The following is a 27,638-nucleotide window of genomic DNA, read 5'->3' on the forward strand; positions in this document are numbered from 1 at the left end:
CTGCTGGCTCTGGTTTCCTTAAAATAAAATTTAAAAAAAAAAAAAAAAATCAAGTATTATTTCACCATTCTCTTGATCCTTTGGTTCCTCTGAATCTCCACTGAGAGATTGCTCCTAGTCTATGGTAAGGCTTTAGATCTTGGTGGTGAAAAATGCCTAAACACGAAGTCTAAGTGGCTTTTTGTGGTGCTGCATCCCTTAAAATAAGGAACAAAAATAAATCTTAAGTCACAGTCCCAATCTGAAATCAATGTCCTTTTCCTTAGTTTACAAGGGAAATCATCATAATAGCTGTCTTTTGAGAGGAGCTGTAAACAGGCTTTCCGTATTGTATCCTACAGATAAGCGACAAGCATCAATTTCTGCAACAAGATAAATGTGGGGGTTTTGTAAAATGTTATGGAAGTGTATGCACATTGTGTGAAATGAGTTCCTTTCTTTTCCAACAGATGGGATTTCCTTCACGTATGCAGCAACCAGGAGTTGGCCAGCCTTCTGGTCAGAATCAATTTTTACAACAGACCCAGTTCCCTGCTTCTTCCCCAGGAATGAATGCAGCGAGCATGCCCATGACTCAGCCTGGCAATCAGACACCAGTTTCTCAAGTGAGTTTCTGATCTGTGGAAGTGGTGTCAGTGGGGTCTGTCGTATGCTGGTTTCATTGTTCAGTTGGTAATGGAGGAGAACTTGTTTTCTCAAGATGCTTTCGGAATTATAGTCAACTGAATTCATTTATTGAGACTGTGTTTTCCTGATTTAGCACTGGGAACATTGTAGGCTTGTTCTCAAGCTTAAGTTTAAGTGTGATAGAGGAATTTTAAGTTTGGTTTGATGGAGCAAAGAAGGAAATGTCACTCAGCATGCAGTAGTTAAGAATTTCTTGCTTAACAGCGAGGCAGCAGAGCCTGAGAAATTAAGAGATCATGGAAGAATAAGTCATAAAAAGGCATGTCTGTCCAGGACCACTGTGTATTGCTGGCTGTGGGGGATAGGAGGGTTATCACTACTAAAGATCTGAACTTACAGTCTAGCAGTTTCCTTTCTGTCCTTTCCCTCTCCCTTTTCAGCAAGAACCTTTCAGGCCAGGAAGAAGTAGGGAACGTCAGTTTGCTTCTCGTTGATGCTTCTTCCTAGTTTGCAGGCAAGATTATTGTGGAGTGACAGCTTTTTTTTCCTTGACCAATACTTTTTTTTTTTTTGTAATCTTTTAATGATACCGTTCCAGCTGTACTTATTTGTGATGGTAAACTCAGTTTCTAGTCTTGGGGGTGGGGGCATGGGCATACTAAGTGTATTTGAATGCGATTTTTCACTGTGGTGCATTGTCCCATATTCAGGATGTACAAATCTGCAGTTTTAGAAAGAAATGTTTTGCAAGCTGGGAGTGTAGGTGTGCCATTCTTTAATATATCAACAAGTATAAGTTACTCTATGAAACTTCTCTTAGACCTGAATAAATTATAAAACAGCTTTGTTTGTTTGGAGCTAAAAAAAAAAAAATAGACCATTTCTCCTTTTGAAATAGTTTTTTAAAAGGAAACAGATAGTTTGCTACATTTTAAAAAATATTGGAGTAATTGTGGGAAAGCAGCCCTTTGTCAGTAATTTCTCTTGCTTTTCTATTTCAAGTCATTGCAAATGTGTACTTGTTTTCCCGCAGGCACAAATGACCAGCGCTTCCTGTCCTGTGAATTCTCCTGCAATGGCTCCAGGTTCTCAAGGGAGCCATATTCACTGCCCACCTCTTCCACAGCCTCCCATGCACCGAAATTCTCCTTCTCCGGTACCTAGCCGAACCCCGACACCTCACCACACGCCCCCAGGCTTGGGATCACAACAACAGCAGGCAGCAGCAGCTGCCACTGCTGCCCCCACACCTACTCCTCAGGCAATGCCACCTGGACCACAGTCGCAAACTATGCACCCCCCTCAAAGGCAGACTCCAACTCCCCCACAGGCACAGCTGCCTCCACAAGTCCAGCCTCCGGTTCCAGTTACCCCTTCTGCAGAGCAACAGCAGCAGCCCTTGTCACAGCAGAGCACGACTGCATCTGTTCCCACACCAACAGCACCGCTGCAGCCTCAGCACCCCACAACACCTGTAAGGAAATGCTTTAATTTTGCTTTCCCAGCAAATGTTTTAAGTGTAAGATTTAATTTTCAGGTGGTCTTTATTTTTGTGCGAGTCTGTGGTCATGGAGGTAGCTCCTGGCATCTTTAATAGCAAAACAGGTTTTATTGCATTTGGGAAGTAACCTTTTTGCAGCAAGTCTATAGGTCATCTGGTGTTTCCAGAGGGGGGAGTCTTTCAGAATTCTAGTGCATGTTTTGAAATTCATTGTGAAATATGGATGAGGTCTTCAGTTATGTCTACATATGCCTAGCGGTGGTGTATACTAAGGAAACTATGTAATTTTCTGTATACTAGGCCTTCCAGTGCATGTTTCTGTTGCATGTTTTTCTATAATTGGAGTTGTATAGAAGTATGTTTTTCAGGTGAAGCAAGTAGAAGGACTAGAAAGCATTTAAATTTGATGGAAATGTAGTATAGGTAGACTAGAGAAAGAAAAATGGGTTCATTAGAAGCCTGTTTGTAATGTATGTGGTGTTCCCTCAGCTTTCACAGCCAGCTGTAAGCATTGACGGGCAGGTATCCAACCCCCCATCCACCAGCAGCACAGAGGTGAACTCTCAGCAGACCGTTCCAGAGCAGCAGCAGCCACCCTTGCAGGAAGTGAAAATGGATATTAAAACAGATGAAGGGGAACCAGAACAAACAGAGCTGCAAATGGAAGAGAAACCTGAGGTAAGATTGTCGGCCAGTTGTTGGGTAGGTTATCTTTATCTAGGGCTGCTGGATGCTTTCTGTCTCCATGCAAAACCATTCCTTCCAGAGCTAAATAGCTGTAGTTGCTGCCTGCTATTTCAATTGTCGTCTTAATCTACTTCTGCCTAAAGAAGGGTCTCTGTTTTATGGTGAACTGGTGGTAGAAGCCGGTGGCCACAGGAAGGACCATGATACTGTGGTTGCAGCTGTGAGGCTTTTTGGTAAATACCTGAGTGCCCTCTTGCATTGGTATCTCCTTCAGATGCTATTGGCAGCTGTTAAATGTTAGAATAGTGGATAATGGGATGAGAGGGAACAGCCTCAAGTTGCACCAAGGAAGTTTTACAAAGTAGATACCCTTAATCCTAGGGAAGAGTGGTGGGCAGGGTGGCAGATAGGTTTAAAGGACAGAAACATGGATGGGTGGCTTCACAGGAGCCTAAGTGACACGCTCCAAACTACTTTCTAGGTTAAAGTAGAACCGGTCGTGGAAGAATGTAAACCAGACCCAATGGAACAAGAAGAGAAGAAATCCGAAGTGAAGACTGAAATACCAGAGGGGGAAGAAAGACCCACTACTCCAGCTACTCAGTCTTCTCCAGCAGCTGGGCAGTCTAAGAAAAAAAGTAAGCAGGAATACTGTCTTGACTGAAATTCACTGTACCTCCCGAGAGAAATCTACGGGGGAAAAAAAATTTGAGCTTTCTTCATTTGTAATGAGTAGGCTTACATGGATTGTTCTTTGGCTTTTGGACAAAGCTGTCTAATAGTACATGTGCTTGTAATTGGCTTTGGGCAAGTTCTTTAAGGCTTTAGTATTAAATGTTAAGCCTTAGTGAAATTGTCAATACAATAGAGGTTTTAAATACTCCTCAGTTACGGATTTTCTAGACAAGTTTTTCCTGGGACATCAGAGTGGTTACATTTGGAAGGTAAACTGTCTCTGTTAAATGTAGCGATGTCTTCCTATGATAAGAACAAGATTCTTTTTATTTTGGCCATTTCCTTGTGTCCAGGTGGTCATTTCAATATCCTCCTCAGACCTCAATGTAGCAGAGGATAAACAAGCCACGCTCAGTAACTTAATCCCATTGTTTGTAGTCTTTTTCCACAGACCTCATATTTTCCAGCAAGTTTCTTCCTTACAGCTGTTTCTGCTATCTTTCTAATGTTGATTTTTTTTTTTTTTTCAAAAGTTTTCAAGCCAGAAGAGTTGCGGCAGGCACTTATGCCAACACTGGAGGCACTTTACCGTCAGGATCCAGAGTCTCTTCCATTTCGACAGCCTGTGGATCCCCAACTACTAGGAATTCCTGTGAGTGTCTTAGCAAGATGCTTTCCTGGCTTTAATTCAAAACCACTATATTATGACATACCTGTTTGAGAACAGCTTATGTCTGTCTTGTTAACATTTGTATATTGATGCATTTGAAGAGGTCTAGCTTGGGCAGTGGGACATACAATGTCTGACTTAGGAAAGTTTGTTTTTTCAAAGGGCTGTTCGGGTCTGTGTTGCTTTTGATAAAAATAAATAAGCAGGTATATCATACGTTGAAGGGATTGCCAACAGATCCCTGATGCTGTATGGGCTTTTTATGGATATTGCTTCATGTTGGGATGCTTCTATTGCTGAATTCTGTAGGTTTTTCTCATAATATATAAAACTTGGCTGAATATGTGGGAAATCAAGCAGATCAAGACCACTTTTAAAGATTAAATCCTTCAATGATTGTTAATCTGTTACGAGCAGGAGACTATTCAACTTCTAGTATTGTTTAGATCAAAGTTTTTGATTGTTTTAGAATTATTTTCAGAAGACATTACTTATCCTTTGAGGATCTGTGTGTTAAACTTTCTGGATTGACCACACAAGTTTATTATTTATACACAAATATGTAGACAGAAGTTCTACTTAGGTGCTTTGGGCAACATTTCTTGCCTGAAAGGTGTCTTTTTGCTTGTTTTGTTTCTTTGTTTGATGTATGCTTTTTTTAGGATAGATACTGCAAAAATTCCAAGGCCTGCTGTATTATAAGCAGACATAAATGTTTCTTATGTTCTTTAACAAGCCCTCAATTGGCTATCGTATTCTGAGGGCTTTTGGAGGGGAAGTGATCATATAACTGATGGGGGGATTGGACAAAGGCATTCTTTAGAGGAGACGTGATAACTTTTATCATCTAATACGGTTATTTCTTTTTGTATGTTAGATTGTGGGGTCTATTAAAACCAATCACTTTCTATTAACGCTCTTGTATATCCTCAGATATACAGTACATCCTCAGATGCACAGTGGCTGCAAAAACATTGCCGTTTCCTACTGTTAGTACTACTTGTTTTGCTGACTAAAATTAGAATGGCTTTATTTCATCAGGAGTGGAAGAGTGTTAGAGCCTGAGAAATAAAGGAATAATGAAAAGGAAGTTCTGTGGAGTGATATGGTATTACTTAGAATTTTCATGGTATGTCACAAGCAGTTTGACAATCAAGTCAGGGAGGAACCTGTTTTTCTTGATGCACTGCAGAAAAATTTATATGCTGAGAATGACAGCACATGCTCTCATTTCACAACACAGTTCTGTAGTAGTGTTTTTGATACGCTGTGTATTCTTGCAGGATTATTTTGACATAGTGAAGAACCCCATGGACCTTTCTACTATCAAGAGGAAGCTGGACACGGGACAGTATCAGGAACCATGGCAATACGTAGACGACATCTGGCTCATGTTCAATAATGCCTGGCTGTATAACCGCAAAACATCCCGGGTATATAAGTACTGTTCCAAACTGGCAGAGGTGTTTGAGCAAGAAATTGACCCAGTTATGCAGAGCCTTGGTTATTGCTGTGGAAGAAAGGTAAGAAAATAAGTATTTTTAGTCTGCTGTTTGCTTCTGGTGTTAGAGGGGGGAAAAATACAGCAGTTGCAGTTGTTAGCAGTTTTGGTGTGTCAAAAATTTTGAAAATTTATCACGATTTAGCAATCCTGAGTAATCTGATTTTGAGGGTTTTATGGGTTTTCTAAATTCTATCTAGTGCTTAAATCATCTATTTGTATATATGCCCTTGGCAGGAAGAAGTCGGTAACTGAAGGCTTATTTTGATTAGGGCGACCATGTTTGCTATTGCAAATTAAACAGACGTGGTTTTGTTACCGCAGAAGAAGCGCTCTCTATTTCACTGTATATTGAGACTGTATTTCCATTGTCTTGTTTGGATATGCTTTCCATCTTTGGAGAAGACCTAACTTGAGAATAACAGCCCACTGAGCACTTCTTTATGACTAGCACTTCACGCGCTTGCTGTACTGTGAGATCTGTGCACAGAATAAGGTGGAAATAATCGTTGTCTGGGTCACACTTGCTTCCCGTGGAGGGCGAAGGGAAAAAGCGTACAAGTACTAAGACGACCCTTTCCTCTTTGCAGTTGGAGTTCTCGCCGCAGACTTTGTGTTGCTATGGCAAACAGCTCTGCACAATCCCTCGAGATGCCACTTACTACAGTTACCAGAACAGGTAAGGAAAACTCACTTTGTGCGGTTTTGTGCATGCTGCAATCGATCTGTTAAAAAAGGCGTGCATGTATTTACATATACACCCTCTTTGTATGTGTACACCTTTGTGTGCCAAGATAAAAATGTGCTGGAAGTGCCCTTGAATAGTTTACCTTGTGCGATAATGATTTCTTTCTGCAAAAGTTCGCTGTAGTCTTCGCTCTTCCTCTTTTATTTGCAGAAACATGATATTTTACTAAATTTTTATCCTGCAGTTAATTAAATCTTCAGTTATCTACAAATCATATATACAAGTCTGTTGTCTTTTCCTTCTTACAATGCAGCAGTATTTTTCATGCAGAACACTGAGTAAACCATGCAGCAAGTACATTAATGCTCGTAATTCATCTTATACTTGGCAAGTCTTTGTTTTTCTCATTATGTTAACGCTGAAGAGCAAACTTATTTTTGTGGTGCAAATCTTCACTGGAAGGTTTGTGTGTTCAGCTCTTCAGTAGATTGATGCTTCCTTTTTCTCCAAGTTTCCTTAAGGGAGTTGTCTTGCAGTAGCTGTCAGCAGCTCTGTAAAGTGCTGTCACTTCTACAGGTCTTTTGAGTAATTTTTTTCGACTTGAGGTTTATTAAAGGATTTAAACATATTTGACTTCTGAAAAGGTTTCTTGCTAGGCTTCTCTTTGCCAGTTGGGGTAGTGAGCGAGGAAGAAGCAGGGAAATACATGCTTTACTGCTCCTACATCCCCTGGGCTGTCACCAGAATGTACCTGTTAGAGCAGAAGGCTGGTTACCTCCAAACTATATCACCTCCATCAATTTAGTTTCTGCTTTCCATTCTTTCCGCACCTTAAACAAACAAAAAAAAAAACCAAACCCAGAAAACAGAAACACTAAGGCTTTTACCTGAAAGCCAAGAAGATTTTGCAAGAATTGTAGTTTTCTTAGGCACCTGGTCAGGTCAAAGCAACCAAAGAACTCCAGGAGTTACACCTTAACCTTCTTTGGCTTCATAAAGGTTTATAGCAGTGAATGGAGGATTTTAGTAGTGAAGAAGTAGAAAATGAACTTACAGTATCTCATAATAACTATTAGAGTTTTAGACTTACAGTGTAGAGCTTTTCATATCATGTCAGTACCTTCTGCTTACTTTTATCTATGGACAAGCACTAGTTGGCCCAAAAAGCCTTTTATTAAAAAATGTGACATGCTTTACATGTTTTCAAGCATTAGAAGGGAATGCTTGGACTATAACAGGTGCATACATGTGACTTGTAAATTACGTGCATATACATCTATAGACTGAAATACATAGTTCCAGAAGTACTGTTCTCTGCATTCTCAGATGAAAACTGGAAGAGAGGGTTGAGACCTGTCTTTTTAGCCTAACAGCTGCTATAGTGTTGGTTTGTGTGGCTTTATTATAAACTTGTTTGAATTTTCTTTTATTTCTTTTTATTTTTAGATGTCTTGTGCACTCAATTAACATGCCTTAGTAATGGAGAGGCCACAGTTTTAGAACATTTTTGAGGGCTGGGGTAGAATCTTGAATTAATCACTATTTTATTCAAGTATGAATGAAATCTTTCTCTGTAATGCTGGCTGTATTGGTGCCTGGACTGTTCTACACTCAAACTGGGCTATGGCAGAATCATATCAATATAGAGCTGTATGTGTGTAGTTTATGTTACGTATTTAGTTAACGTACAGTTTGTCAGTTCTATAATTAATGTTTATAAGATTTTTGAGGACAGATTTTGTTCTTGAAGCTTCTGATGTTTAGCTTTCCCTTTCAACTGGGAGAGAATCCTGTGGCCTTTCAGCATTTATACACTTAAGATGGAAGACGATCCCTCTTCCATTGATCTCCTGCAGATCCTCCTGCCAACAGAACTGCTGTGTTGATGTACAAGTCAGCATAGCAGTTCTTCCTTCCTTCTGCTCTTTCCCCTTTCTCATTTTAATTCTTTGCTGTACGTGGCATGGATTATTAAAATGAAGAGGGTATGGGTATGCTAAAATGGAATACTCTTGCTTAATTTGCTTTAATCGTTTGCTGCTTGTGAACCCATTTGAGAGATTTAATGCTAATCTGTGCTTTGCCTTGGCTTTCTGCTTTGTGTTGTCTTGTCCTGCTTCTATGTTTTTGGGTTTTGTCCTGCAAACCCCCATTTCTTTGTTTGTTCGTGTGTGTGTTATTTTTTTATTTCTCCTTCATGCTTGTCATTGTCTGCACTTGGCTTTGATTGCACAAAAAAAAAAAAAACCCCAAAAAAAAAACCCAAACCAAAAAAACCAAACCAACCAAACACAATGTGGGGCCCATAAATCTGGATCATTGAATATCCTTGTCGCCGTTGATGACCTGCTCTCTGCTCCTGTCCCTTCCTTGGCCTGCTGTGATTGGTGGCTCCGTTGCTTGGCTTGGGCTGTGTTGTGTGGACGGAGCAGTTCACCCAAATATGGCCTTCTTGCTGACAGGTATCATTTCTGTGAGAAGTGCTTCAACGAAATCCAAGGGGAGAGCGTTTCTCTGGGAGATGACCCATCACAACCTCAAACGTGAGTGATTTGTGTTTGCTTGGGCTGTGCATTCATAAGCTGTGTCATGGTCTACAGTGCTTTCTCAAAGGGAAGGAGTTTAGTTTTAGGTAACCCTTGCTGTTTGTAGGCTAGTAGGAGGTAGACCAGATATTCTTCATAAAAGCCTGGATTTGTGCTGTAGATTTTTTTTTTCTTTAAAGTCTGTACTGACTGTAGTGAAAAATAAGCACTTAATGCTTAAAATTGTAACCATACCAATAGAGGGGAAAGAAGAGAATTTCTGCTTTTCTGGAAAAAAATGTTTTTCTGAAGAAAATGCTATTCTGAAAAAAAATTCTACTGCAGAAAAATAACCAAGCCTGCAGGCAGGTGACAGACATAGTTTGAAATAGCCAAATGTACCATTCTGTTTATAGACTGGCCGTGCTATTAAAGTCGTACTCAACTTCAAATTGTTTTTCATCCAAATCAGAAGCAGACAACCTCCTTTTGCCATACAAATATTTTACTGTTGGAGTGCCATCTGCTTATGAGAAATGCTGTGCAGTTATTGAGGAGATCACGGTAAAAGGCCAGGCATGGATTTAGTTGCCTCTTCCATGCTGGTGGCAAATTATTGGGACAGTCTTTCATTCTGCTGTACCTTCCTCACAGCTCCCCCAAAAAATCATGAAACAGAATTTTGGGAGACTAATGAAGTCCTTGAGGGACAGATGAGTGCTGGGCAGTTTTACTCTTTGAGCTGTTGAAGAAAGCTCTTTAAGAAGGGCATTGCAGGAACACTGCAGATAGAAGCAAGTGAGGAACTTTGGAAAGTCTGAAGCCAGGGGGAGAGTTGTCCAAGTTGGTAATTGGTTAAACAGAGTTAACTTTCACTAGAAGTTGTCTTTAGCGACATGTTACCAAATCCTGGTTGCCCTGGTGGATGTACTTGGAACAATAGTGAAAGAGTCCATTGGAGCTTGGGAAGATGCAAGAGTACTTCTGCCTTTCTGGAAGGAGAAAGGAAGAAATAATGTTCGTATGCTGGTCAGTACAATGGGTCATGTCCCTGTGGATAGTATCAATTACCACTGTAGTAGAAGCAAAGACCCAAAGTTTAATCAATATTGTCCAGTTTTGTTAATATGAGATGTGGGATATGAAGTACTTGCATAGGGAAGAAACAAGTATCTATATACATGTAAATGTATAAATCAGCATCAAATATATTCATGTTCATATATAAATTTTTGTTTAGCTGCTGAGAGACTACAGTCTTTCTCATACACGAGGTTGAATGGTTTGCCACAAACTGTGGAGTCAGGGTAGAAGGTGGCATAGAGTGCTTTTGATTTTTACAGTACATTTGGGAACATGGATGCTGGATACAATTTTTATTATTTTTTTTTTTCAATAATGTAAGCCATCAAAAGCTCTTTGAACACAAGCAATGGTAAGAAGGTACTTCCAGGTCCTGGTATTCTTTTTCATAGCTGTATTAAATGCTTGGTGGTTGTGTATTAAAAATGGAGGCTATAGGCTGCACATGAGGAGCAAGTACACTTTTGACTGTTCTCCCGTTTACAGGCTTTCTCTTAGGAACTCATTTTACTGGGGCACAGAGATCCTGCTCCCTTCCTCTTTTCCCACAATCTGTAGTTAATATGAACAGAAGCAAAAAACATTAGGAGCATATATCAGGTCATGTTTACAGTTCTACTTACGATATTATAATAATAGTTTGAGGTAATTGGGAGATTGAATTTTCCTCATTTATCTCATAAGGAGCTTGAAGTATTCTGCAGGTGGCACTATTCAGAATAAACACTGAAATAGAAGGATGGGAAGGTTAATGCACCTTACGCAAGTTGGATTGAGTCTCTGTCATTGCTTCTCAGAGGCATGTACTGATCCTCTCATGTTATACAACATGCTCTTGGGGGTAAATTCTCAGAGATCTGGGTATTCTTGTATGATTATTCTGGACTATTTTGAACCAGACTTGTATAAAAGATACCTGGGACCTCACTGTCAAAAAGATGTCATTTCTAGCCTTGCAAATGCTGTAGGAAAGGTAAAGACAGTGTACAGTAATGGCTGGGCTGAAGTTGCAGGGTTAGGAAGCTGAAATTTATCCTTTGAAGTTAGTCTAGGAGGAGGGTTAGGGGAATCTGAAATAAGATAACCTGCCTTTCTCAGTAATCAAAAATAATTGGAATTCTCTGCCTTCAGAATATCAGAGGGGCATATCAAGTAGTCCTTTCACTATGAAATACTGATCAGACTGGTCCAAAACTTGAAGGTTGCCAAGTTTTACGATTTATCCTGTGGTAAAACTGAATAAGGAAGCAATAAGGCACACTGTCCCATAGGAAAGAATGTTTTCCTCAGGCAGAGTCAAGGGTGGTATATACTTTAGTTGTCTGTCACTTTGTGAAATGCAGCTCCTTTCCTTGTAATGCCAGTGAGTGTTTTAAAAATCTGCTTGCAAGTTTTGTCTTGGTGTGTGGATATGTGTGGTATGGTATGAGTGTATGTTGTCTTGTGTTAAAACTGAGTTTTATTGCCTGTTTCTCCATAGCACGATAAACAAAGAACAGTTTTCAAAAAGGAAAAATGATACACTGGACCCTGAACTGTAAGTAATACTGTTACTCTTTGAACAATCCTCACTTCATTATAATTATTTTGTAAAAGGCATGTTATTCATTCACCATCAGCTTTGTCTTTCGATATTTTCCAAATTTCTTGTAGCTCTGTTAGCCAGTAGGGGTTGCTTAGTAAGTGGCATATCTGGCACTCTGTCCTAAGAACCCAAACCACCACGGCTGTACTTGAGAAATACGTAACACTGTATGTATGGGCCGAAATTAGTGTATTTTGTCATCTTAAATGTGGATTCAATGGGAGGATGAACGCAGACAACTCTGCTTTGGAACCCTGCTGTGGCAAACGCTCAAGTCTCAGAACTGATTTAAGTCATTTGGCAATAACTCTTTAGACACTGTTGGCTTTTCCAGTTGTCATATTTTACAGGCAGCTGTAGGAGAAGGAAAAGTTGTTAAATTTGAATCAGCCGGTTCTTCTACGCTGCCCTGGAAGCAGAACTATAGACGCTCAGTAAAGTTATGATGGTGACTCAGCTGCTTTTCTCTATATTTGAGGGTTTTTTTGAGCCACTTTACATGCTCCTGCATTATACACCTATGCTGCTGCTCTGCAAACATTATCTTCATTCTCAAATGAATAAGCAAAAAGGATATGTATTCTTCCCACACCATCCTTCTTCAGGGCATAAGGGTCAGCCAGTTCTTCTGTTTTACAAGGGCTGTGGGAAGGAGAGAATAGTAACTTGATTCATAACTTTTCTTTCCCTTTTGTTATAATGAAGATACAGCATAATGCTAGAATACAAGCCTAACTTACAGTATGATACCATGTGCCCTACATAAATGACAGCTATTCATTCGAAGTCTCAGACTTTTATAAATAGCCATGTTCAAAAGGAGTCAGATTTTCCTGGTATGTGAAGCAACCTTAGGTATTTTGGGGAATTATATTCATCAACATTTGTGAAACAGACCATACCACTTACCTCAGTTGTCCTTAACTCTCTGCTAGACTTCTGAAAGGGACTTTGATATTGCTTCTGTTTTCTTCCTTCCCACCTTTCTGCAGTATATTTGCAACGTAGCCCAGCCTTCAAGCATAGTGGCGCAACCACCAGCCAACTATTTCTCCCAGTTCTTTGCTTCCAACACCTGTGAATTCATTTTCTTCTCTTCATTATAACAACAAGCAGTTTACAGATTTTATCCTTAGAAGGGCTTCACTTCAAAAATAATAATAATAAAAAAAAATTAGTGAAGTAGATGGCAGTAAGGCAACCAAATAGTAATAATAATGTGTCCCTGCATCATCTACATGGCTTGAGCTGACAGCTGAATTAAGCTTGAGCTTAATTCATTCTGGAAGCTTTTTGCAGCATAAAAGTGCTCTCTATGTTAAAAAGGCTCAAGAGCCTGCATGCTAGAACTCATCTAATAAAATATTACAAAATATACAAGCAAGTAATGATGCTACTAACCTTCTTCCCTTCTCCCTTTTTTTTTTCCTTCTACAGATTTGTTGAATGTATAGAGTGTGGAAGAAAAATGCACCAGATCTGTGTTCTTCATAATGAGATAATCTGGCCTTCTGGGTGAGGAATTTTTCCTTAAGTAGAGAGTATATGATAGATTTACTAGAGTTAGTGCATAAACTTCCTTATATTGGTTATATTTAAGAAGAAGTTGCATTCCCACCTGAAAATTTTACAGAATATATAGGGTAACATCAAATTTAGGCATCATATCTTACTGTGTTGTATGTGAAGTTGTTTCTAATCTTAAATGTTTCTAACATTCCTGTGTGTGGAAGAGGGCCTTTCAGGCTTATGTTTCAGCCTTTTATGTTAAAAGATATTAGTCCTTCATGAAAAGATGTTTTTAGTTCTGGTAACAATTTCATACTGTTTGATGTTCTGTATAAATCATATTGCTTTGTAGTCTTAAAAAAAAAATTGTAATAACTAAAGAATTTAACAGGTGAAGTCACTTTTTTGACCTCAGTGATGAGATTGTTTTTAAAACTTAATCTAGTCTTTAGATACTTCATAGTTCTTGATAAAAATACTGGGTTTTTTTCCAATTGCTTTAAAAGCTTTCAAAAAAAGATGATAAATTATATGTAGATAAAGCTCTGTGAGAGCTTAAATGTGCCCTTTCCTGACAAGAAAGCTATGATTTGTACCATTCTGTTGTCCCGTCCACACTGCTGCAGAAGAGGGCAGACATCCTGTAACTGAGGAAGAATCTGCCCGTTGTTTCATGCTACAGTATACATGGGCTTTTAGAAAAAAATCAGCCTTTTGCTGTATGTATTCCAGTATCTCATCTTCATCAGAGACAGCAGTTTGAGACTATTTTTTCCAAGAATACTTTAAGTTAATATTGTTAGACTTGCCAGTGGAGACCCTGTTTCCTGGGCTTGCAGGTGGTGACATGGGTGACTGACAGGAGGTGCATCCCTGGAGCTTAGATCCTCCTCTGCAACTCAGAAACAGTTGGACCGTTTTCTGTCAGCACTGTTCTCTGTGCTGTATTTTATTTCAAATTGCAGTTAAAGTATTTTCCTGACAGGATAAGAGCTGGTGAAAGATTTTACTGCTTAGATGCTAAGGAACTTAATGGTCTGACTTGGGGTGGCTTTCATTTTCTCCTGTTTTTGCTTCAGCTTTGTCTGTGATGGCTGCCTAAAGAAAACAGGACGAACCAGGAAAGAGAACAAATTCTCTGCTAAAAGTAAGATCCTGACACTTGCACCAACAAATCCTAAATAATTTGTTAAGAATGGGGAAGAGGTGACTTTTATGCTCATTTTGCATTTGTTTCAAGTTTTTGAGTTAAAGGAGGATACTTTTGGTGAGTTCTGAACGTCAGTTCTGTGATGTTCGGAATGTTTTCATTCACAGGTGTTGCTGTTGGTTAATCTGTTGTAGAGGGTTAACGTAATGCAAGATAAAAGTATGTGTATCTCAATTGCAGTATTAATAGCATTGGGAAGTAGTTGCTGTGTGACTGCAGTCTAACTTAAATTTATGATAACGTGTTCTAGTCACCGTGACTACTGCTGCTCTTAAAAGCTTTGGTGGAGATAAAGGTTTCAACAGCTGGTGACAAAACTCTCTATAGACATTTCCTCTTGATCAAGGCAGCTGATTTGAAGGCAGTGTAGGAGGAAATACGTGCAGTCATTGTCCACCTGTTCTATAGACAAAACAAGTCCTTCAGAAGCTTCTTAAGTTGATGTGCTTCTTACAAATAGTATTTACATTTCTGCTAAAAAAAAAAAAAATAAAATCCCCAGCCAACCAATAGCATCAGGATTCTAACAAATATTAACTGTAGTGTTAAGGAGTTACTTCTTAAAGTCCCTCTTTGAAAAAAGAGGAAGGAGGATATCAAAGGCTGGAAATTGTCTTGAAATTTGGGGGGTGGCTTACAGTTCAGTCACAAAAAAGTGTTCTCTTCAGCTGTTCTTACGAAACGGAAAGCAAACCACTCAATGAATGGTTTCAACATCAGAGTCTTTTTCCAGAATTAAAACCTCCTAAATTCACCAAGAATACAGGGAGGCTACAAGGGTTCTTTTACAGTTTTTATCAGGTTTTGTTTCTAGCAACCTGTGTGTATTGCCTACTTAATATAGTATCGTGATGCTTTACTGGAAGGTGTCAAATTGGAAAGATGGAAAGCTGATTGGAGATAGGTAATTCTACCAGAAGTAATGGCCAGCAGTGAGACAGGCCCTGTTACAACAGAAGTCTTAAACTCCCTTTCAGCTTTCGGTTTTGTGTCAAGCTAATGTTACACTTGTACTTCTTTTGGAAGTACTTCTTTATGGATTGTTTGAGAAACTTCTAAACTACCTACATTACTTGCAGATACACTTTGTATTTAGTTGTTCTTTCCATTATTGAAATATATTCTTTTGGTAAGTGGAGAGACTCACTTGGCTACTGTGGCTTTATAGACAGAATATACTTCCAAATGCAACACCATATCTTGAAGGTATGTCTGAGAGCAGTGTTTTGTAATGCAGTTCAAGTAATTAATAGCTTCTATTCAGGAGGAGCCTTAATTGTGATTGACTTTTAAGACAGATAAAAACTGGGTTAAAATACACATTCTTTCTTCATTTAAATAATGTGTAAACCATAAGTGTGCCTGCAGGTGAAAAGCAGCTCACCCAATCTAGAAGTGTTAGTGTTTAGAAGTAAAGCTTTAATTTATGATAATATACCGCATGCATCAAGAGTCACCTTTCATTTAGCATCTGAATAGAGAAGTCACACTTCAACAGTTCAGTTTTGTGTATATTTAGAGCTGTATTTTCCTCCTGCAGGGTTACCAGCGACAAGACTCGGTACCTTCTTGGAGAACAGAGTCAATGACTTCTTAAGACGACAGAATCACCCTGAGGCAGGAGAGGTTACAGTCAGGGTGGTACACGCATCTGACAAAACTGTTGAAGTAAAACCAGGAATGAAAGCAAGGTATTTTTTTTCTCCATTTCTAATTTTGCTTTCTTTTGGAGGAGGTGGAAGCTATTGAATTCACTTACATGCTACTATTTTGAAAAAGTAGACTGTTGTATTCAAAACCTCACCACTGACCAGTTTTTGGCAAACAGATGTTACAGCAGCATATTAGTTACTTGTGATGAGTGTCATCTTTTTCATAGTAAAAAGCGGATGCCTTGTATTTTGAGTAGTCTGTAAGCATTTAACTTTCAAATTGCACTAAAACAACTCTTACAGTAGCCATCATCATTGTTGCTTTTACCTAGTGACATGTATTCTCCAACATGTGAATTTATTTGGTATTCCCCTTTATCCTCTGTAATTTGCAGGTTTGTAGACAGCGGAGAGATGGCTGAGTCTTTCCCTTATCGTACAAAAGCGCTTTTTGCCTTTGAGGAAATTGATGGTGTGGACTTGTGCTTCTTTGGGATGCACGTACAGGAGTATGGCTCAGACTGCCCTCCACCCAATCAAAGGTGAGGAGCTGCACAAAAGTGTATTTTATTTTATTTTTGGTACTGTCTCAGTTGGGTGAACCTTCCCAAGTTCTGTATAGAGCTTTGGTGTTGGGTATGTGAACACTCTTGGTGCTGTTAGCTTCTAGAAACAAAGTAGCTTTTGTAGGGAATATGCCAGTTAGAGTTACTTCTTACTGGGGATGCTGCCTGGCAGACAGTGTTGCCTGGAGGATCAGTTGTCCATATCCTCGAGGAAGGGACCTCGGATAATTTTAGAGAGATGAGTCTAGGATATCAAATGAGTTTCTAGAGGTAAATTAGGATCAGAGGATTTGAAGATTGCTGTTCTATTAGATGCTTCAAATTTTATAAATTAATGTGAATAAACTTGTAGAATTACTTAGAAATCTCTGCTTCTTATCATGCCTTTTTTGGTTTTTTTTTAGGCGAGTGTATATATCTTACCTTGACAGTGTTCATTTCTTCCGCCCGAAATGCTTGAGGACTGCTGTCTATCATGAAATACTAATTGGATATCTAGAATATGTCAAGAAACTAGGGTAAGTCTTTTTTAATGTTTCCTTCTGTGCAGCATTTGTGCTAGGTTGTTTTTATTGCAAATGAAATTGCTAGATCTTGTTGTGCCGAGTATGGTGCCTAAATATCAACTGGCGATAGAATAATTCGGCAACAACTGTATTTAGTTGGAAAGGATTAAAAACAAAGGGATTGCAGACCTTTCAGGAGAGGCTTATGCTTCAGATATTTTTAGGTTTCCAAACTCCTGCAAAACTTCCTTAAGTCTTAAGTAGAAAACGTGAGCCTTTTTATCTGGACCCTAAAATTTTGCTGGCCTTCTGATAGTGCAGTCCTTGTGTAATGCCACTGCTTTAATCAGGTCATTCCTTTGGGCTGGCAAGTAAGTTCTTACCCATGTTTATGAGGAGAAAAGTAAGTGTATTCTGTGCTGATTAACTCTGTAACAGCTGTGCAAGGCCAGTAAGAAATCTCTTACAGAATGAGTAGTTGAAATTGTGAGAAACTGAAAAGTTGGAATAGGAAGAGGAGAGTATACTCGGGACAGCACTAAAGAGAACACAGAACAACTGAAGAAATGAGAAAGGTGGAAATTAAATGACCGTGATTACTGAAATAGAAAAGGCAGTGAAGCATTGTCAAAGGTATCTGGTGTAGCTTGGCAGAGTTATTCATGAAGAAATTGTTAGGGACTATGTTTAGAATAGTTGTGTGAGAAAAATAGGGGAGTCAGAATGGAGGTGGGTGGTACTGTCTTCAGTACCTCAATGTGATGATATATTGCTTAGTACTTCAAAGGCATACGTTAGGCTTCTTTCTGCTTTTTTTATTGTATATTTTCTAACCTGTGAGTCTGTCAAATTGCTGCATAGAGCTCAGGCCTCAGTTTTAGTTAATGCTGTTTTCTGTGCTAATGGGCAACATCAGGTTCTCATTTTGGGAAAACAATATTGGTCACACAGTATCATCTCTCCCTTCTTGGGCAGAAGGAATGGCAACTGGCTGCAGTTGGCAGGGTTCTGCAGAGCTGTTTCTCAACACAGCAAGGATGGTTATTTTTCTCTAACTTGAGATCTGATTATTCCTCCTACTGAAGTTATTTTCAAGAATAAAACTAATAGAAAAGAACTGAGGATAAAGAAGTGATCTTTCTGGTATTATATTCTCTGCAGCTGCTACTATTTGGATGGAATCTGTCTTCAATAGGTTGACATTGACTGTTTATTCCCAGATATGATTGTGAAACTTTTAAAAACTGATCTTCAAAGTTAAAAAACAGAGGATTTACAGTAGAAAAGTGAATTGTGTGTTTAAGTAAATCTGTTTTTAAAATGTTGCTAGATAATAAATGACTGCACTCTCTCAAGGAAAACATTCTAGCTTTCACTACTGAAATACCTAGTCTATCTTTCTCTTAGTTAATTGGGAGGTAGCAATTGCAGATCTACATCAGGCTTTGATTTTTTTGTCTAGACTGGAAAATGTGTACACTTTATATGAACTACTATGCATATAGTGCTGAATTTTAAAAATTTGGTGAAAAGATGTTAATGCTATCGCATGGATGAAGGTGGAATGAACACTAGAATTAAAATCTTGGAGAGCTGTAATTATTCTTCATCTGGTAACACCAGCCAACTTTGTGGTGGCTCCATCTGGTGGCAGAGAGGAGAGCAAGCTCTAGTATTAATTGTCGGAACCCACATGTACTTTTTTTGGTCTAATGATGCTAGGTATACTACTGGACATATCTGGGCATGCCCACCCAGTGAAGGAGATGACTACATCTTCCATTGCCATCCTCCTGACCAAAAGATACCCAAACCCAAACGACTGCAAGAGTGGTACAAAAAGATGCTGGACAAATCTGTGTCAGAGCGCATTGTTCATGATTACAAGGTTTGTTAAGTGTATGTTTGTATGGGGGAGGGTGTGTTGACCAGTCTTGTCTTGGTTTCTTCCTTGCCTTATGCATTGTGTCTGATTTTTGGAGTTACTGTCTTAGTTTTAAGTTAAATGAGTACTAAAAGTTTAGAGTTAAAATATATCCTCTTCAAAGCACATAGCTTCTGAAATCATTCTAGCAAGAGATCTGGAATGATACCTTAAATTCTCGAGGAATACTGTAAAAGAGTGAATTTCATTTCATTAATACAAAGAAAATAAATGGAATATTTAGTATTCTGCCATTAAATAAAATTGCAGTGTTAGACTGCTTGACACAATTAGAATTATGTAAAATCTTTGGAATTATCAGGACTTCAAAGCTGGTGTCGACAGTATAGCAATCATTATTGTCCCACCTGGTAAGTATGCATCTTGAAGTCTACCAAATGGCAATGATTTATTTTTTCAGAGTGGGAACATTTGAAATATATTTGACACACTGTCTGCAACTGATGCAGTATTAAATCTGCACTTAGAATGTGCCCTCATAAAATGAATTGAAATATTAATCTTTCCTTTGTTTGGTCTGCTGGTGCCTTTATCGTTAATTGAAGAGATTACCTTTACTTATGTGACTTGTAGTAGCAGTAACCAAGTGTTATGCTCTTTTTCAGGACATATTTAAGCAGGCAACAGAAGATCGTCTAACAAGTGCAAAAGAGCTGCCTTACTTTGAGGGGGACTTCTGGCCTAACGTCCTAGAGGAGAGCATTAAAGAACTAGAGCAAGAGGAAGAAGAACGGAAGAGAGAGGAAAACACTAGTAATGAAAGCACGGATGTAAGAATGCTTCTGCTATTTCATGATCTAATGTGATTGCCTATGGCTAATTTAAAAAAAAAAGGGGGGGGGGGGGGCTAGGCACTTCAGTTAACTGGCTTTCTTGCTTCACTCTAATATAGATTTCAATTTTACATTTTATAAATTAGAGCTGTTAAAATACTACTAAGCTACATTTGTATGAGCAGTGACTGTTCATAATGGCTATAAACCTAACTAATTACCAAAGTCAATCGGATTGAAATAGTTGCTAGTTGAATATTTCACTGATGAAATCCAATTATTACCAATATTCATGCTGCAACCTCAGCCTGACTTGGAAGCTTTTTCTTTAAGCTTTAGCTTTTGGACTGTGGCTATTTTTTTTTCCTAACTTAGATGTTATAATACCAGTTTTTGCAGAACATTTTTAGAAAGTAACAAGAGAGCTCCGATTTAGTTGTTTGCTTAGTATAGGACTTTTTTCTAGTAGAAAGCTTTAAGGCATTGATGATCTGAAGCACAAAATACTGCTGAATTGTTGTAGGGCTACTTAAACTAGGCAAATTTCTTGCTGATGTCTTTTGCAATTTTTTTTTTTGAGAACATGCAATAACTGTGCTTTCATGTTGCACAAAGAACAAAAACGGTATGCTTCTTAGTTCAACAACAAATTTGAAAACGAACAGATGTGGAATTTATGCATCTGCGTACCCTTGGATCTTCTGAGCTTTTACTGAAGAGGTGGTCAATCTAGGATAAAGTTAGTAGTTTTGCTCACACAGTAGTACTCGTTAGTTAACTCTGTTTAAACACTGCTGCTTTGTCACTTTATTAGATACCAGATCTTTTTGGGGGCTTAGAATTAATATTTTTCCCAGAAGACCTTTGGATCAAAAAAGTTAGGTTTAACATTACAACTAGAATTTGTGGTGGTTCTTTCAAGGACTAGGTTTAACATTACAACTAGAATTTGTGGTTCTTCTTTCAAGGACTTTGAATAAACTAAGTGCAAGAGTAACCTGGGAATTAGGCAACTTGATATCAAATTTGCATTAGCTAACATCTTACTAGAGAAAGCATCATTTAAAGGCTTGTTTTCCACTTGTCATAGCTGCAAGTTCCCATCTAATATATCAGAAACCAGTCATGAGGCATCTGACCTACCTCTGTGTGTGAGGTTGGTCAACACTTAGTTGATCCTTCACAGCAGTTTGGCCCCAGAATCCTGCGATGGAGGAAGCTTGCAGCATATTGCTATTTAACCTTTATTATTAAAAATAGCTTCAACTCTTTATTGATTCCCATGTTTCACCTCTTGAAAACGAGGCAATGATAAACTGTGCTCTCAAATGAAGTGATGGTCATTCATGTTCACTGGAAATTTCCATCCTGACAAAGTTATTTTAAGCTTAGGAAAAATGCTTATTTGGATAAGAATTGCTTTGATCCTTGATCATCATATGCTGTAGTGTTTTGAGGGGCCCTCTGAGAAGCACAGAGAGGAATAAACTGTTCGTTGCTAATTGATTATAATTGAAATTAAGCTGATCTGTTTTGTTCAACTGTTGCAGGATATGACAGGAGGAAGGGGCATACTAGAAATTGCCCTACTGATGCCTTTTGGATCAAAAGAACAGCTTCATATCAAAATCTGTTTAATGCAGTCAATTAAAAAATAAAAATGAATCTGTCAGAGAGCTGTGACAAACTAGGTGGATTAAGTCTTTGTTACCTCTGGTTAGTTGCAATATCAGTTGCACTGAAAAAAATATTTTTTTCAGTTATTTTTAGCTTTGAATTGCATTGAGAAGCATCTGCTGAACCCCTTTGTGATTGATTATCCAGAGGTTCTGCATGTTCAACTGTAGCAGACCAACAGCTTTCAGTAAATAACGTTTCCCTTGCACCTCCTGAGCAAGGAGTATGCTATATACTCTGCTTTGAGTATTTTTAGAACTATGTATTGCTGGTACTGATATCTTCTGGAGTGATTATAATGGAATTAATGTTTCAGGGGACCCTGGTAAGTGTCTTTGAGTAAATTACTGTGTAGTGTGTTTTGTCCTGCAGTTCTAGAAGACGTGAAAGTAAAATGCTGATGTGGTGTGACTTAAATACCTGACATAAAATGCCTTTAAAATTAATAGGTAAGCAAGGGAGACAGCAAAAATGCCAAAAAGAAGAACAATAAGAAGACAAGTAAGAACAAGAGCAGCTTGAGTCGTGGCAATAAGAAAAAGCCTGGCATGCCCAATGTGTCCAATGACCTCTCCCAAAAGCTGTATGCCACTATGGAGAAGCACAAGGAGGTAAGAGTTGACAGAATAAGAAATATGTATTTTACTTGAGGTGTACAAAGCTTTGATACTTCAGAGTTGTGCCCTGTAAATCATAGAGGTTTGGCTGGAGAATTGGGTGGCACACCAGCCAAGTACCAGTAAGCCTGGGTGCTCTTTGCTGTGAGGGCAGTGGGGATAAATACAACTTTGCTCGTACAGAACTTCCTAACAGTCTAGATCGTCACAACAGTTTTACTGTTACAGTTCGGTCCATTGCTCCTTACCTTCTGAATGCTTCTGAAGAAGGTGAACCTGCAGAGCCACCCAGAGGTTTGAAATTTCCCAGCCCTTACAAGCACACCACTCTGGCAGCGCATCATTCAAGTGTTACTTGGTCCTGGAATTGTACATTCTGTGTAATGAAGTTTGGCGACCAAAACATCTCGATAAGTGCTGGCATACTAAGTCTTTCTACTTTTCAGGTCTTCTTTGTCATCCGTCTTATTGCTGGCCCTGCAGCCAACTCCCTGCCTCCCATCGTTGAGCCTGACCCACTCATTCCGTGCGACCTGATGGATGGACGCGATGCTTTCCTAACCCTTGCTAGAGACAAGCACCTGGAGTTCTCCTCCCTGCGAAGGGCTCAGTGGTCAACCATGTGCATGCTGGTGGAACTGCATACTCAGAGCCAAGATCGCTTTGTTTACACCTGCAACGAGTGCAAGCATCATGTGGAGACCAGATGGCACTGCACTGTGTGTGAGGTATGCTTGGGGAAGTTTTCTCTACTTGGGTCCCCGTATCTTTGTGCCCAGAACGTTCTAATTAATTTCTCAATATTAACTGGTGGAAAAAGATCTGTACAGCTCGTCCTCCAGCAGTTCAGAAAGAAAGGAGAGGAAAGGTTTTCCATAACAAGCGATTCTGCTAATCTACTTGGTGTGATTTTTGTCTTCTACTTCCAAGCTGTGGAGAACTGAAGTAGAATTGTATTTCCTGTAGTTCATTTAAGGTACTGCTGCTTAAGCAGTTGGGAACTGTAGCAATTGCTTGAGCTGTAATAGTAGGATCGGCTGAGTTTTTTCTGAAGAGCAACGCATCCTTGCTTCTTCCAGAGTCAGAAGTGTTGTGCTGCGGTGTTTCTGTAAGTAGGGCTCTGCATTGTCTGACTGACACACAGGTTTTGCTGTGCTAGAAGTCAGACTCCTGTACTTGGGTGACTCTTGCACTAGTCTGTTGTTTGTAGAATGCTGCAAACAGCGTTTTTTGTCCTCCAGAAGTGTTTGCAATACCAGCATGTTTGGAGATCAAGTCCAGTGGTCTGGGACAATTCTGTGTCCTCCAGAAGCTGGACTAACCTTGAATCTGGCTTGTAACTTAATTTTTTAACCCGCTGGAAAGTAGTTTACTTTCTCAGATTTAGTTCTGAAAAGCTCTTGATTAAAATTTTATGCCCCCATTTCCTTGTATATACCAGAAAATAAATTCTAAATTTCCTATAGATAAATGAATCCTGAGAACTTGGATCTTTTTCTTAGGGATCAGTTATTATGTGCTGTTGCTTTCACAGAATGTAAATGCTGTTCTGTTCTTCTGTCAGCACGCTCTGCTGTTTAACCTGTCTGAAAACTGAAAATGTACCTTTCATTCTCCTTTCTTCTTTGAAAGTTGGTACGTCTCCTGCCACTCCTGCTCTCTTTTGAAGCAGCAGCAGAGGGGCAGCTATTTCTTCCTTGCCTTTTTCTTCCCCTTTGCTATCAGGAAAGAAAGGGATTTTTCTGGACCAGCTGAATAATGTGTGACTTACTAGCTCAGAGCAAACTTGTTTTTCAAGCTATATATATTTGTGTAGACTTCAGACACCCTTGCGCCCGCACACTTTCCCTGGCTATAATTTGGATTTATTCCTTCTCTAGTACCTCAACATGGCATGAAAGATCAAATTTTTCCCTAGAGCCTGGAACAGACTGGGAGTAATTTGTTGAAGTGGCATGACATCATTTATGTATTGTATGGAGTTTCAGGAGCACTGATGACTTTTCCTTCATTGTCTTTCCAGGATTATGACCTGTGCATCACCTGCTATAACACTAAAAACCATGACCACAAGATGGAAAAACTAGGCCTTGGTCTAGATGATGAGAGCAACAACCAGCAGACTGCAACCACCCAGAGCCCTGGCGATTCCCGCCGCCTGAGCATCCAGCGCTGTATCCAGTCTCTGGTCCACGCCTGCCAGTGTCGTAATGCCAACTGCTCACTGCCGTCCTGTCAGAAGATGAAACGGGTTGTCCAGCACACCAAAGGCTGCAAACGCAAAACCAACGGAGGGTGCCCCATCTGCAAGCAACTCATTGCTCTCTGCTGCTACCATGCAAAGCACTGCCAGGAGAACAAGTGCCCAGTGCCCTTCTGCCTCAACATTAAACACAAGCTCCGTCAACAGCAACTTCAGCACCGCCTGCAACAGGCACAGATGCTCCGAAGGAGGATGGCGAGTATGCAGCGGACCGGTGTGGTAGGCCAGCAGCAAGGATTACCCTCGCCGACGCCAGCCACCCCGACGACTCCAACAGGCCAGCAGCCCCCAACACCGCAAACCCCGCAACCCCAGCCTCCGCCCCAGCCTGCCTCGCAGCCTCAACCTGCACCTCCCAACAGTATGCCACCCTACACCATGCCAAGAACTCAGCCCCCCAGCGCTGTGTCCCAGGGCAAGGCAGGTGGCCAGGTGACTCCTCCAACTCCACCCCAGCCACCTCAACCACCAGTTCAGGGTCCTCCTCCAGCAGCAGTGGAAATGGCCATGCAGATCCAGCGCGCAGCAGAGACCCAGCGTCAAATGGCACAGGTTCAGATCTTCCAAAGGCCGATTCAGCACCAGATGCCCCAGATGCCGCCTATGGGAATGAACCCTCCACAGATAGGCAGAGGTCCCGGTGGTCATATAGATCAAGGAATGGGGCCGGCAGGAATGCAGCAGCAGCCACCGTGGGTGCAGGGGGGCTTACCCCAAGCTCAGTTGCAGCCAGGAATGCAGAGGCCATCCATGATGTCAGTAGCCCAGCCGGGTCAGCCGATGAATATGGCACCTCAGCCAGGGATGGGTCAGGTACCTGGCGCTGCTCAGGCCAAACAACCACCTCTGCCCCAGGCGGCCTTACAAAACCTACTGCGGACTCTCAGGTCTCCCAGCTCACCCATGCAGCAGCAGCAGGTGCTTAACATCCTTCACTCCAATCCTCAGCTGCTGGCTGCTTTCATCAAGCAGCGGGCTGCCAAGTACGCGGGGTCCCAGAACCCCCAGGGGATGACGGGTCAACCCGGCATCCCCCAGGGTCAGCCGGGGCTCCAGCCGCAGCAGGCCATGCAAGGACAGCAAGGAGGGGTGCACCCCAATGCAGCCATGCAGAACATGAACCCCATGCAAGCGGGAGTGCAGAGGCCCAGCATGCCCCAGCAGCAGCCGCAGCAGCAGCCACAGCAGGCCATGGCTGGGATGAATCCTCAGGCGCAGCAGATGAATATGAATCACTCGGGAATGGCTCCCCAGTTCCGAGACCTCCTGATGAGACGGCACCAGATGATTGAGCAGCAGCGCCACCAGCAGCAACAGCAGCAGCAGGGAGCAGGACCAGCACTGGGGCCAGGGATGGCCAACCACAACCAGTTTCAGCAGCCCCAGGGTGTTGGGTATCCCCAACAGCAGCAGCAGCAGCAACAGCAGCAGCGAATGCAGCATCACATGCAGCAGATGCAGCAAGGAAACATGGGACAAATAAGCCAGCTTCCACAGGCGATGAGTGCAGAGACAGGAGCCAGTTTGCAGCAGGCTTTCCAGCAGAGGCTACTGCAGCAGCAGATGGGGTCCCCAGCTCAGCCCAATCCTATGAGCCCCCAACAGCACATGCTCCCCAATCAGGCCCAGTCCCCGCACCTACAGGGCCAGCAGCTCCCTTCATCGCTCACCAATCAAGTGCGTTCTCCGCAGCCTGTACCCTCACCACGGCCCCAGTCCCAGCCCCCCCATTCCAGCCCGTCCCCTCGGATGCAACCTCAGCCTTCTCCGCACCACGTCTCCCCGCAGACCAGCTCCCCACATCCAGGACTGGTAGCTGCCCAGGCAAACCCCATGGATCAAGGGCACTTTGCCAGCCCGGACCAGAGTGCAATGCTTTCCCAGCTTGCTAGCAATCCTGGCATGGCAGGCCTCCATGGTACAAGCGCCACGGAACTGGGGCTCAGCTCTGAGAACTCAGACTTGAATTCAAACCTTTCACAGAGTACACTAGACATACACTAGACACATTGTAGCATTTTGGGAGCAAAAAAAAAAAATAAAAAAAAGAAAAGAAAAAAAACTTATTTTCTCAAGACTTTTTGTACTGAAGACAAATTTTTTTGAATCTTTCTTAGCTAAACCAACATTTTTCCCTGGAACACATCTGAACTCTGCAGCAGTAGTTTGTGGTTTTAAAAACAAACCAACAACGAACCTGAGGGACAGTAGAGTACAAAGAATATATTTTTGTTATGGCTGGAATCATAACCAGTCCTTTTTCTTGTTTTTTTTTTTTTCCTCGTGTGCGTTGGGGAGGTCGGGAGAAGAGGGTGGTCTTTTGGCTGTTCACCAAAGGATGCCCTACTCGTGCCTCCAATAGGTTTTATTTTTTTTTAAATTAATGAAAATATGTAATATTGATAGTTATTATTTACTGAGGCAGATGGTAAACATTTTCCCTATTCTGGTTTTTCTTCATGTCACTGCAAAAAAACACAGCAAAAACTAAACAAAAAAAACCTACAGGAGAACCTTTTCCTAAAACCGGAGGACAAAAGGGGTTAATGTTGCTTTAAAAATACATTACATATATAAATATATATATATAAAAATAAATACCAATCTTTTCCTCTTTGGTTGGAAATATGTCAATTCTTTGAAAAATGTAAAAATAGTAAATAACTCAGTCCCCTCCTGAAGTCTACTTTTGTCCTCCAAGAATTTTCTATACAAGAGTCTGAGCTTAAAAAAAACTTCAAGTATTAAAATAATTTGTACATTTAGAGAGAAGACAACATTTTTGCAAATACACAGGGGCAGCTGCCAAATGGATGTAGTATATATATTGTGGTTTCTGTTTTCTTGAAAGATTTTTTTTCGTTATTTTTACATCTAACAAAGGAGAAAAAAAATAAAAAAGAGGGTAAGAAACAATTCCAACGGGATGATTTTAACCTGAGAAAAAGTCCCTGGGGTTTCTTCTTTATGCTTGCTTTCTCTCTCCCATGCCCCTTTCCCACCCTCTTCCACTTTCTGTAAAACTTGAAAATAGAAAGCAAAAAACCCTCAAATGTTGTAAATCATGCAATTAAAGTTGATTACTTATAAATATGAACTTTCGATCACTGTATAGACTGTTAAAAATTGATTTCTTATTACCTATTGTTAAATAAACTGTGTGAGACAGACAGCCTGTTTTTAATGTTTCCCTTCTCTCCCACATGTGTTGCTTGTTCTTAAAATGGTGGGGGTAGCAGAAAATACGCTACTTTATTGAAATGTTCGCTATTTAGTTGGAGAGCTATTTAATGTATATGACTGTTTTAAAATGCAAATCTCTAATAAGGGACGTGGAGTAATAATTAGTCTTCTAAATGGACACTTTTTGGTACAACT

The 27,638-nt window shown here is 40.4% G+C and overlaps 1 protein-coding gene across 2 annotated transcripts in view; it reads left to right on the forward strand.

The window, feature by feature from the left end:
- EP300 (EP300 lysine acetyltransferase) overlaps positions 1-26,287 on the forward strand; it is a 61,333-nt gene extending 35,046 nt beyond the window's left edge. For both annotated transcript variants that reach the window (XM_074144294.1, XM_074144295.1), the window contains 19 exons: positions 450-605; positions 1,661-2,101; positions 2,618-2,806; positions 3,297-3,453; positions 4,024-4,142; positions 5,444-5,683; positions 6,252-6,340; positions 8,812-8,892; positions 11,438-11,494; positions 12,980-13,057; positions 14,131-14,198; positions 15,802-15,952; positions 16,309-16,455; positions 16,884-16,997; positions 18,708-18,873; positions 19,536-19,700; positions 21,830-21,991; positions 22,444-22,725; positions 24,021-26,287. In XM_074144294.1, the coding sequence (XP_074000395.1) occupies positions 450-605; positions 1,661-2,101; positions 2,618-2,806; positions 3,297-3,453; positions 4,024-4,142; positions 5,444-5,683; positions 6,252-6,340; positions 8,812-8,892; positions 11,438-11,494; positions 12,980-13,057; positions 14,131-14,198; positions 15,802-15,952; positions 16,309-16,455; positions 16,884-16,997; positions 18,708-18,873; positions 19,536-19,700; positions 21,830-21,991; positions 22,444-22,725; positions 24,021-26,264 (5,106 nt within the window). In that variant the 3' untranslated portion in view covers positions 26,265-26,287. The remainder of the gene's footprint in view (positions 1-449; positions 606-1,660; positions 2,102-2,617; positions 2,807-3,296; positions 3,454-4,023; positions 4,143-5,443; positions 5,684-6,251; positions 6,341-8,811; positions 8,893-11,437; positions 11,495-12,979; positions 13,058-14,130; positions 14,199-15,801; positions 15,953-16,308; positions 16,456-16,883; positions 16,998-18,707; positions 18,874-19,535; positions 19,701-21,829; positions 21,992-22,443; positions 22,726-24,020) is intronic.
- Positions 26,288-27,638: the final 1,351 nt, after the last annotated feature.

The sequence above is a fragment of the Numenius arquata genome, chromosome 2, assembly GCF_964106895.1.
Source record: "Numenius arquata chromosome 2, bNumArq3.hap1.1, whole genome shotgun sequence".
Classification (NCBI taxonomy): Eukaryota; Metazoa; Chordata; class Aves; order Charadriiformes; family Scolopacidae; genus Numenius; species Numenius arquata.